General features: G+C 38.9%; 1 protein-coding gene across 1 annotated transcript; it reads right to left on the bottom strand.

The window, feature by feature from the left end:
• Positions 1 to 5402: 5402 nt before the first annotated feature.
• LOC115589836 (high affinity immunoglobulin gamma Fc receptor I-like) lies at positions 5403 to 8296 on the bottom strand. Its single transcript, XM_030431014.1, has 5 exons — positions 8211 to 8296; positions 8056 to 8115; positions 7471 to 7734; positions 6377 to 6622; positions 5403 to 6120 (listed from the first exon to the last, which is right to left on the bottom strand). The coding sequence occupies exons 1-5, from the start codon at positions 8239 to 8241 to the stop codon at positions 5972 to 5974; spliced, it is 750 nt and encodes a 249-aa protein (XP_030286874.1). The 5' UTR covers positions 8242 to 8296; the 3' UTR covers positions 5403 to 5971.
• Positions 8297 to 12136: the final 3840 nt, after the last annotated feature.

Raw genomic sequence — 12136 nt, forward strand, 5'->3', positions numbered from 1 at the left:
GGTGTGGGAGGAGCTGAAGACCTGGAGCTCTGAAGACAAACTGCAGGTCGTCCTCATCAGCACCACTGAGGAATTGGATACAACTCTGCTATGATTTTTTATTTATTTTTTGGTAGTTTTTGCTTATTTTTTATCTAGAATTATAACAATTGTTATGAATATTGAGTCAAAACAATTGTCTGGGTCTTCTTGACAGTAAAGATGTTTTATGTTATTTATTTTTTTCGATTCAACTTATACTGCTCCATTTTTCAACTTTTTTTTATCAGTATATTAATATAGGTGTTGTGCATTTATAGACTTAACCCTTTGATGCACAACATGGGTCAAAAGTGAGCTGGCTGAGTTTTTATTTTCTATATCTTTGCAATGAATTACTTTCATCATTCAGTAAGCAAGGTATTCCTCAATTAGCTTGGTTTTGATCATCATACATCTTTATTTTATTTTTTCCTTTCTTCCTTTTTGAATAAAAACCCCTTTTGTATCAATACCCCTCTAATGCGCAACATGGGTAAAAAATGACCCATATTCATTTTCTATGCTATTTCATATATTGATGAGTGTTTCTATGATATGTCTTTGAAAAAAATAAAATAAAATAATTTATTATACCAAGTACGCAGTAAATATCTTGTTTTTGTTTCGCACAAATCATATTTCTTTCTTACTTTATGAACAATCACAGCTTTTGTATTTCTACATCAACTTCACACACACGGGTCAGAAATGACCCACATAAATTTGCTAAATCATTTGGTGTCAACTGTGCTTGTGACATATGCTCCCTGTGTAAGTATTGTCAATATTTTTGAATTGTTCTAACATTACCTTTGAAAATATTTGATGACAACTGTGAAAGATAACTGTACGTAACATGTTTACCTTGAGAGTGGGTACATTACTTGACAGAAAGTTAAAAGAAATTACTATGAGCTAGTTAGCGAGCTGTTGACATATTCTTTCTTAGTTAGCTAATTCTACCATAGTTAGTTACTACTGTAGTTAGTCCAGCTAACTAGATGAATTTCAGACACTTTGAGTTGAAATCTCTTGAAAAGCAGTTGTCATTCAAATACAGCTTACTGCACTGTAAGTGGCAGAAACAGGCTCCAATCGCTCTGAAAACCTCAAATTGACAAGCAAAGACTTCTGACTGAAACTAATGATAGAACAACTGAAATCATGTTTGCAATGCTACAATTAGATAAAGTTCATACACTTTGAGTGGAATCTATCTTGAAAAAGTAGTTTAGAGTGAAATATTACATGCATCTTTTGCTCTGAAAAGCTAAAACTGGCAATAAAAGGCTCCTGACTTAATCTAATGACAGAACAACTGAAATCATGATGTAGAGGCAGTTTGTTCTGAATCTGAGTCAGAAAATTCTGATGATGATGACCCAGAATATTTGCCATAGGGTCAAGCTGGAGTTGTGGGTGTATCTGGGGATCCAGCTTTCCTACATGAAGACTCCTGTGATGATAAAAATGACCGATGAGTCCTCAGAGGAGGAAACTCAGACTCAGTCCAGTAGACTGAGTAGAAATGGCTCTTACTAAAATGAGAATCCCCCCAGTCATGGCAGAACAAGAAGCCATAGTATCCTGAGGAGCTGACCAGGCCCAGGTGGCAATTCTCGCTCTAGTTATGTGTTAAGTTGTATTTTATTTTGTTAGGTCACATTTCACCAGTTTACAGTTCAGTTCAATAGCCGTGTTATCTGTTATCAGAGGTATGTGTCATTCCTGTTTTATTTTGTAGTAGTTGTTCTCTTGTGTTCTGTTTCGTATTTACTTCCTGTCTTTGTCTTTGCTCACACCTGTGTCTTGTTGTATCGTTTGTTGATCCCTGCCTCCTAGTGTCCTACCCACCAATCCGTGTTCTCCTCACTCCCCCTCACACCTGCCCCCCCTGTGGATTTTTCCTGTACTCTTTTTTTGTTTATATAACAGATGCTGATGAATAACATGAAAATGCATTAAAGGGCTCTTACACCATCCCAACACCATCTCAACAAATAATAAATACACTGGACTTTTGCTCTCTCTCAATTGGATATTCTGACTTTGTGGCAAGCCTGGCTATAAGATGAGGCCATAAGATGAGACTGTTGTTCACTCATGATGGACTAATATGGACACATGTGCAGACACACATGTAATCTGTATGTACTGTCTAGAGCTTGAATTCAGCTCTATATGCTACTGCTGTAATATGTTTGTCAAAGGTCATAACAAAAGAAAAAAGAGAAGAAAAGAAAAAAGTAATTTGCAAAAGACAAGAAAAGATCAGAATGAAGATTTTATACTGTGGGTAATGGGGGCGGGACTTGATAAGCTTTGGCTTCTCCCGCTTTTCCCTTTCGGCCATGTGTGTTGTATTATTTGAACAATGATGAAATGTGATGCTTATGAATTGACATGTCCGAAACAAACAACATAAATAAATAAATAAATAAAATGCTTTGTTCAAACTGTCTCGGCATATGGTCTCTGCATTTGGGTCCACCCACTTCACCACCCCCAAAACCTGACAGTATGTGTATGTCTTACAAAATGACAATTTTGCAAATATTATGTTCAGTAAGTAAGTAAATAGGTAAAGTAAATACTTGACACAAAATATTATTATTATTATTATAGTATTAAGTCTTTTAATAATAAATCACACTTGGATGATTTTTTTGTATATATATATATATATATATAGTATGTATAGTTATATATTTACTGCTTTTTGCACTCTGGTTAGACTGAATTACTTTGCAATGAAAAAAGTTGAATGAATCTCATCATATTTTCGTTATTAGTCTATATCAGCTGTATGCATAGCACACACCAAGCATGTTTTATTTTTATTAAAATATAACATGCAGTTATAACATATACTTCTCTTCTTTCTTCAGATGCACTTTTAACATATTTCACCAGCAGCCCAGTGACAAAGCATCAGGTGTTCCTGTCCTCTACCTCAGCACAGAAAGGTGACACAGCATCAGGTGCTCCTGTCCTCTACCTCAGCACAGCAGAGAGACACAGCATCAGGTGCTCCTGTCCTCTACCTCAGTACAGCAGAGTGACACAGCATCAGGTGCTCCTGTCCTCTACCTCAGCACAGCAGAGTGACACAGCATCAGGTGCTCCTGTCCTCTAACTCAGCACAGCAGAGTGACACAGCATCAGGTGCTCCTGTCCTCTACCTCAGCACAGCAGAGTGACACAGCATCAGGTGCTCCTGTCCTCTACCTCAGCACAGCAGAGTGACACAGCATCAGGTGCTCCTGTCCTCTACCTCAGCACAGCAGAGTGACACAGCATCAGGTGCTCCTGTCCTCTACCTCAGCACAGCAGAGTGACACAGCATCAGGTGCTCCTGTCCTCTACCTCAGCACAGCAGAGTGACACAGCATCAGGTGCTCCTGTCCTCTACCTCAGCACAGCAGAGTGACACAGCATCAGGTGTTCCTGTCCTCTACCTCAGCACAGCAGAGAGACACAGCATCAGGTGCTCCTGTCCTCTACCTCAGCACAGCAGAGAGACACAGCATCAGGTGCTCCTGTCCTCTACCTCAGCACAGCAGAGAGACACAGCATCAGGTGCTCCTGTCCTCTACCTCAGTACAGCAGAGTGACACAGCATCAGGTGCTCCTGTCCTCTACCTCAGCACAGCATCAGGTGCTCCTGTCCTCTACCTCAGTACAGCAGAGTGACACAGCATCAGGTGCTCCTGTCCTCTACCTCAGCACAGCATCAGGTGCTCCTGTCCTCTACCTCAGCACAGCAGAGTGACACAGCATCAGGTGCTCCTGTCCTCTACCTCAGCACAGCAGAGAGACACAGCATCAGGTGCTCCTGTCCTCTACCTCAGCACAGCAGAGAGACACAGCATCAGGTGCTCCTGTCCTCTACCTCAGCACAGCATCAGGTGCTCCTGTCCTCTACCTCAGCACAGCAGAGTGACACAGCATCAGGTGCTCCTGTCCTCTACCTCAGCACAGCAGAGTGACACAGCATCAGGTGCTCCTGTCCTCTACCTCAGCACAGCAGAGAGACACAGCATCAGGTGCTCCTGTCCTCTACCTCAGCACAGCAGAGAGACACAGCATCAGGTGCTCCTGTCCTCTACCTCAGCACAGCAGAGTGACACAGCATCAGGTGCTCCTGTCCTCTACCTCAGCACAGCAGAGAGACACAGCATCAGGTGCTCCTGTCCTCTACCTCAGTACAGCAGAGTGACACAGCATCAGGTGCTCCTGTCCTCTACCTCAGCACAGCAGAGAGACACAGCATCAGGTGCTCCTGTCCTCTACCTCAGTACAGCAGAGTGACACAGCATCAGGTGCTCCTGTCCTCTACCTCAGCACAGCAGAGAGACACAGCATCAGGTGCTCCTGTCCTCTACCTCAGCACAGCAGAGTGACACAGCATCAGGTGCTCCTGTCCTCTACCTCAGCACAGCAGAGTGACACAGCATCAGGTGCTCCTGTCCTCTACCTCAGCACAGCAGAGAGACACAGCATCAGGTGCTCCTGTCCTCTACCTCAGCACAGCAGAGAGACACAGCATCAGGTGCTCCTGTCCTCTACCTCAGCACAGCAGAGAGACACAGCATCAGGTGCTCCTGTCCTCTACCTCAGCACAGCAGAGTGACACAGCATCAGGTGCTCCTGTCCTCTACCTCAGTACAGCAGAGTGACACAGCATCAGGTGCTCCTGTCCTCTACCTCAGTACAGCAGAGTGACACAGCATCAGGTGCTCCTGTCCTCTACCTCAGCACAGCAGAGTGACACAGCATCAGGTGCTCCTGTCCTCTACCTCAGCACAGCAGAGAGACACAGCATCAGGTGCTCCTGTCCTCTACCTCAGCACAGCAGAGTGACACAGCATCAGGTGCTCCTGTCCTCTACCTCAGCACAGCAGAGTGACACAGCATCAGGTGCTCCTGTCCTCTACCTCAGCACAGCAGAGTGACACAGCATCAGGTGCTCCTGTCCTCTACCTCAGCACAGCAGAGTGACACAGCATGTTTTTATTTTGCATGTAAATAGAATATTATTCAGTATGTTTGTGCAATAACTTGTTTATATCGTATTTTTTATGTATCATTTGTTTTTTCCTTACTTTTTATTTGGTGTGATATTTTTGACTTACAAGAAATAAAATCTTGAATACATACATGCAGTTTCTGTGTGAGTTTATGAAAGTTGATTTTGAAATTGACTGCAATTGTGATGCAAGGGGCGCCGGTTAAGATCTTTCTTAGTGCACCACATTGGTCAGGGCCAGCACTGTAGCAGGTATAATGGTTACTATGTTCACAACTCATAATTATGAACATATTGTATTGTTATTTGTTCTGCAATTTTGGGACAGACAAAAATAAAAACACAGGTGATGCAGAATCACAGCAGGGAGTTTAATAAAAAACATTAATGATAATATTAAGACTCAAGTGACCATCAGGTAACTCTATCAAAGCGTTAACTGTTTGTTGCTGCTTCACGCCTCCTGAAAGCCTCGTCTGCCTGTAAGTTTCCATACAAACAGACATTTTCTCATGTGGTTTGTGTCTGAGGAGCTCAAATTATCACCAGCATCTGTGACTCTAAAACAGAACACAGAACAACATTTACTGACTGAGAGAACTGACATGTGGCCTTGTAAAAATAGTCGATGCATCAGTCAGTCAGTACCTCTGTGGTTTTTAACCTTTTCTTAGCGTGAGAAAGTCAAACAGCTACTGCAAGATTAAACATGTAGCACAGAGAGGTTTAGAACCAAATATTAGGAATAGAAAAGCTTAGAACAGACAGAAGACAGTACATGAAACCTCGTTGATTGCCCTTAAAAGTGCCTCTGCCAGATTTCAGAGATACAAAGCATGACAGTGAAACGTAATGATTAAAGAAGCTTCCAAGACACTCTGGCAATCATTTATCAGTCCGCTATTTGTAAACAAGTTTGAGTTATTTGTGTGTAACTGTGAGTTTCCCACAGTGAAGCAGTCCCACCAGCAGCAGCAGCAGAGCCACCAGCACAATGGTGAAAACAGTCCTTAAGATGAGGACGACGTAGAAGGAGGGATCCGAGCAGGGACACATCTCTCTGTGAAGAGCTGCAAAGACAAGAGAATATATCTGCTGTAACAGCATGGCAGCATTATTAGTTTCTAACAGGCTGTGTTAAAGAGCATTACTCTGGAACAAATTGACATTTGGAGATATTCTTCTTAGAGAGCCCTTAGTTTATGCTACATTAAGAGAAAATGATCAGTGAATAGATACGCTGCCTTCAGACTGCAGCCATGGTAACATTGCATTCTTTAATCATTTGTTTCTGCTATTTTGATATTAAATAGTGCAGTGATTTACCTCTGACAGCCAACAAGCTCTCTGGTGATTCTCCAGCACCAGGGATGATGCACTTGTAGAGTCCTTCATGAGACTTGTTAGCGCTGTTAATGATCAGCTCTCCTGTAGAACTGCTCTCCTTTTTGACATCATCTCTGTAGAAAACAGCTGAGAGGTGGGGGGTAGTTGTCTTGTCTTTGCAGCTCAGAGTTAAAGCATCACCCTCCGAAACAGGCAGAGCAGGACTGTCCAAGATCACGGAACCAGCTGAACAATATGTTCAAAAAATATTGTTACACATGATTTATATACATTTTTGCAGTCACATAAAACAAAAATAATACAGTGCACAATCTAAAAATACAGATATGGAATAAGGTCACACAAAAGAATGTAGAGCCTAGTGGTAACATGGAGAGAATTAAAGAAAACAAAATTGGAAAGGGACGGAACAAATAAAGGGAAATAAAACAGTAACGTACAACAGCTCATCATCTGCAAAACTATGAATATTAAACACTTAATAATAATATTACCTAATATCAAACATAAATACAGATGGAATTGTTATAAGAACTAACCTTTAAGACATGTCTACCTATCTATCTATCTATCTATCTATCTATCTATCTATCTATCTATGATCATGTTTTTTCAGGTGATTAAAGTTTAATACAAAAGAAACCGTAGTGTATTGAATTACTGTATAGGCTCATGATCTACAGGTACCTAAATAGAGCGCTGCTTTCACTCTGAAATACAATAACTGTGACCATAAACCAGGCAGCCATTATGAAATTGCAATTTCAAAATTTGGTATATAAACATAATTTCTGGAATACAGGACGGATCACATTAACCTTGAAAACAGCAGCCTCAGGCATCACTACCAATGGGACACAGGCGATATTTCCCTGAACATTTAACATAATTCTGAAAAACATATATCAAATTTAAAAAATGTTATTGATGGCCTAAACTGTATCAATAGATACAGATTAGCTGAGTTTTATGCTGGAACATTTAGGTTTATAAGGTATCGCTATTTTTAACCATGACCTGGGTGAATCTTCATCAACGAGGCAGTTGCTAGTTTAAAAATACAATAAACCTACCAGTGACGGTGATGTTGACACTGTTGCTTATCTGTCCTCCTTTAGTCTTACACCAGTATTCTCCACTATCAGCTATATAGATGTTACTGATAGTACAGACGAACCCTGTTGATGTTCTCTTATTTTGACATTCTGGATTAATTTCCTCTGAACTCCTGACTCTTCTTAACTGAGAGGAGCCGTCACCTCCCTCACAATGAAATGAGACGGTGTGATATTCAAAGTGCTGCTGTCTGTTTGGATCAATACGGAGAAGAAGTGCATCTGAAACCAAAATAAAGATGATAGTGTCTGGAATTATATTACGTCCTTTGTTTAACAAATTAAACAAGATATAGGTTTGTGTGGCTTTGAATTGTGGCAGGAAAAAAAAAAAACAAAGATTTTTTTGTAAAACATATCCTGGCATTTGCTAACAACATGGTCATTTATTCATCACATTACATATAACTGAAATCTATATCACGTCATAGATACAAAAACTGATTTAAAAGGTCATATTCAGTGTTGCTTCGTTATATAGAAACCATAATACTAAAGAACAAAATGTTAAAGAGAATTTCAGATTTTCTATGGCTCACTTACCACTTTTCTGAGTAGAACTGTCCTGAACTTGTGTCCCCAGCAGAATAAATTCAATCATTACTGGATCAAAACAGGAGCAAAGTTAAATATCAGACACTGATGGTTTGATCTACAGGATTTAAAACTTAGAAATAAGGAGAAAACCTGAGACTCACACAGTCTGTAGAGGACAGTTGTGACCTCCATGCTGTCTTCCTGTTGACTGCGTATCAGACTGAAGAACAACTATGAAGTATGTAGCTGAGAACTTCCTCTTCCTGTCTAGTTTATGCTCCTCCTGTCGAAGTGTTCTTGACACAAAAGACACAAAAACACAAGTTCCTCCTAATGGTTGCCCCTGACGTTTCCTGCAGGGCAGCATGTTGCCATTTTTGGGTGTGTTTGAATGAAAACACACATTTTATTAAGCAGTAAAGAGGAGGTCACAGCACTTTCTTATCAAAAATGTATTTCTTTTGTATGAATATTGAATCAAATATTATCATTTGTGGGGTATATTAATCAGTTCAAAACATGATTTGTTTGAAATGTGGTGTAATATTTAAATTTGTATTACGGTATGTGTCACCTAAGATCCAATTTAAGACCAAATCTATTACTGAAATTTCAAATATTAAACTTTAATAAAGACAAAGAGTAAATTAAAGCCAATATGCAACGTCAGATTATTCAGGCAGTTTTTCTTATGTATTGTTGCTGGGTTGAATATTTATATTATAAAATATTTGGTGTCCAACACAAATGTACATTGACAATAGTAACATCAAAGCTGTCCTCAGGATCTTTATGACAGTTGATTTTTGCTTTGCTATTGCTGTTGTGTTTTGTTATATTGCAAGTCAATTTATACAATTCTAAAGTGTTGTTGTCTTAAAGAAATCTCACTATAAATATCCATTCATGATTTTTTCAGATAAAATGATCCAGTCAAAAGATAATCCTGAATCTGAAAGATAACCTGGACTTTGTTTGGATGAAATACGTATTTTTCACTTTTTAATTATATTCAGTATATACAGCATAGGCTCTAACCCTGAATGCTGAAGCTTGTTTGGCCTTATGTATTTAACAGTTGAGGAAAATATAATTTATTTTAATTAATCTGCCAGAGTGCATCAGTGTGGCTATGAATTTATTTCAGTTGCTTCAGGCCAAACCAGTATAAATGTATCATGTGGTGGTTGACCACAGACTGTCTGTTGTCATGAACAGCGTCTTCACACATGTGAACAGACAGATCAGATAGAGTCGTGTGGTTTAACTGTGACACTGAGAGAAAAACTCTTCTGTCTGACCTGATCTAACTACATTTACATTCTTGTTTAATATGAAATATATTAAAGTTTTGAATTCAATTTAAGGTTCCACAAAGTGCAAATGTACATGACTATTACATTTATTTTTGTCAAAGAAAATACACAAAAAATAATGCAACACTGTAATATGTAAAAGCTTTATGTATGAAAATAATATTGGATTCCAGGTTTTAGTTAAAGTGATGATGTTTCGAAATAACTTTTATAAAAAAAAATGTTGGTGTATATTATACAAATACAACTTAACAACAAAACTACAATAATTATTTGCTACTTCTTCTCCTGCAGACAATAAAACAACAGATCAGTCTCTCCTCTCTTCTTCACTCAGGTGTCTTTTTGGCCTGTGAGACAGAAACACAAAGAGTAGATTTGTGGTAGAAATATAATAAACTCAGCGTTCTATTTCTCAGCTTTTCTCTGTGGTTTCAGCCATATCTCAGGTCATTTTAACTGAATGGTACCTGCTTGGATGTAATAACATGACCTAAACAAAAACGTAAGTACAACTCTTCACACCATGACACCTCATGATCATATATAAAGATTATCTTAGAATATATAATTGAACTTAGTCTTGAGATCATTTCCAATGGTGTATTTTCAATTCATAAAAGATGCTGAGCATGAGAAGACTTCTTAGAGGTGGATCTGAGGATCCCATATGTAGGATACACCCCTGTGATCTATAACTCTCATATCATTTAAATTGACGGCACAAGCCTATTCATTTGGAGGGTTTAGTCAGGAACATCAAGAGACCAAAAGAGAATATCTAACTTTGTGTAAAATGAGTTCATGGTAATCGTAGAGGAAACTGAAGCCGTGCAACACATCTCAAATTGAGAAGACAGTGCTGCTGGAGGCTAGAATTCCCATCAGTCTTACCATCTGGACAGCAGAATAGAGAACGTTTGACTTTGTTGAATTTGGGTCTGTGGCTGCTGTGGGATTCAGGGTCCCTGTGGAGCTGGAGAATCCTGGTTCTGCTGAAGAAACAAGAAGATTCAATGTCATTATGGGAATTCAGGGAATATTACAATCTGCCATAAAGATTTCCATAACAAATATATGAACAGACTGTGAGAATTATTCATTTTATTTTTTTGACTGCAATGAAAGACTCATAAAGTATTGATTTATTGCTATTTATTAGCTCTGTCCAACTTTTTTTTTTTTTCCAGGTTTATGAAAAAAATATGCAGAATTGGTCGGGTGTTGCTATTTTGGGGTGTTTCTCTGTATAACTGGTGTCACTGGTTCTGGTTCAAAGTTTTCCAGATTACATTGTTTTTCATAGAGGAGTTCTGAGGATGAGTTAAGGACTCTCACAGCCTGAGTAAAAAAGCTGCTCTGTCATCTGGTGGATTGACACTAAAACAAAATGTACTTTGTTTCTGTGATGAATATATGTTGAAGATAAAATGTCACAGCTCTGTCACTGGTCTAGATGAAGATTTTGGCTCATCACTTCTGTGCAGAGAGATTTTCAGAAAACATCTGAAATGTTATAAATCGTCAACTTTTTATCACATACGAACCAGGTTCAGCAGGTTTTGGGGTCTCTCTTATGGTCACAGCAGAGTAGACGAGTTGGTATGAGCACTCATCCTCATCTGAAGCAGAGAAATCAACAGTAAGACTGACAGATGAACTGATAAGAGCTCATTTTAAATACGGACAGACTGAAGCGATGAGGGGCCCACTCGCCTCCCTCCCTCTGTGGGTTTCTGCTGTGGTTTGTCTCGAGGTGGAGGCTCAAATTATCAGCAGTGTCAGCTGTGTCGAAAACAAAAAACCATGTACACGCTGAGAGGACTCAAAATAATTCATCTGTGCTGCTGTGGAGCACGTCTCAATGTTTTCTGGTAACAGCAGCTCAACCACAACAGTCAAAATGGATGACAGCAACACAAAGCAACTCTCGTTATTAAAGTCAACATGAAGTCAAGTGAACCTGTGTTCATCCTCTGTTTTGTGATGACGACTGCATACGCCAAACCATCTGGATCCCCAGACACTGAGACAGAAAAGATGATGTTTGTGGAAAGACAGAAAAAAAGGCAAAATCAAAAAAACAAGTAGTAGGTCAACAGGTAAAGAAGACATGTGCAAATGTTATGCATAAATAGAGAGCAAGACAATCTTATTTTGAACATTTGTACACACACATTTGTATGTTGATATGTATGTGAATATATATTTGGAATGTAACTTAAGACATGTCATTATTGTGTCGTCTTAAATGTTTTCACATTATTGTGTTCTGCAACACCAAACTGCTGTAACACACACACACACACACACACACACACACACACACATATATATATATATATATATATATATATATATATATATATATATATATATATATATATATATATATACATATATAAATATATATATACACAGAACTCTTTGGTCTTTAAATTAATACAATATTTAAAATTTGCGCCCCTAAATAATAACCAAAATAACATGTTTGCACTCACCTGGATGATTGTCTTTCATTGACTGTAATGCTGCTGTAGGTGTCTCTGAGGAAACTGACAGATAAGAAAGCAAATGAAAACTGAAACCAACAGACAGAAAAAGAAATGTCATGTTTGCTTTCTCAGAACAGTGCAGAATATTCTTTATAATCATGTATAGTCTTGGTTGCACTTTGCACAACAACTTTCCTGAGTGAAAGTGTGTGTAAAAATGGGGAAAACTGACTCACATTAAGTGATACCTAAGTTAAGCCTGTGCATCAAGATGGA

The sequence above is a fragment of the Sparus aurata genome, chromosome 10, assembly GCF_900880675.1.
Source record: "Sparus aurata chromosome 10, fSpaAur1.1, whole genome shotgun sequence".
In the NCBI taxonomy this organism is placed as follows: Eukaryota; Metazoa; Chordata; class Actinopteri; order Spariformes; family Sparidae; genus Sparus; species Sparus aurata.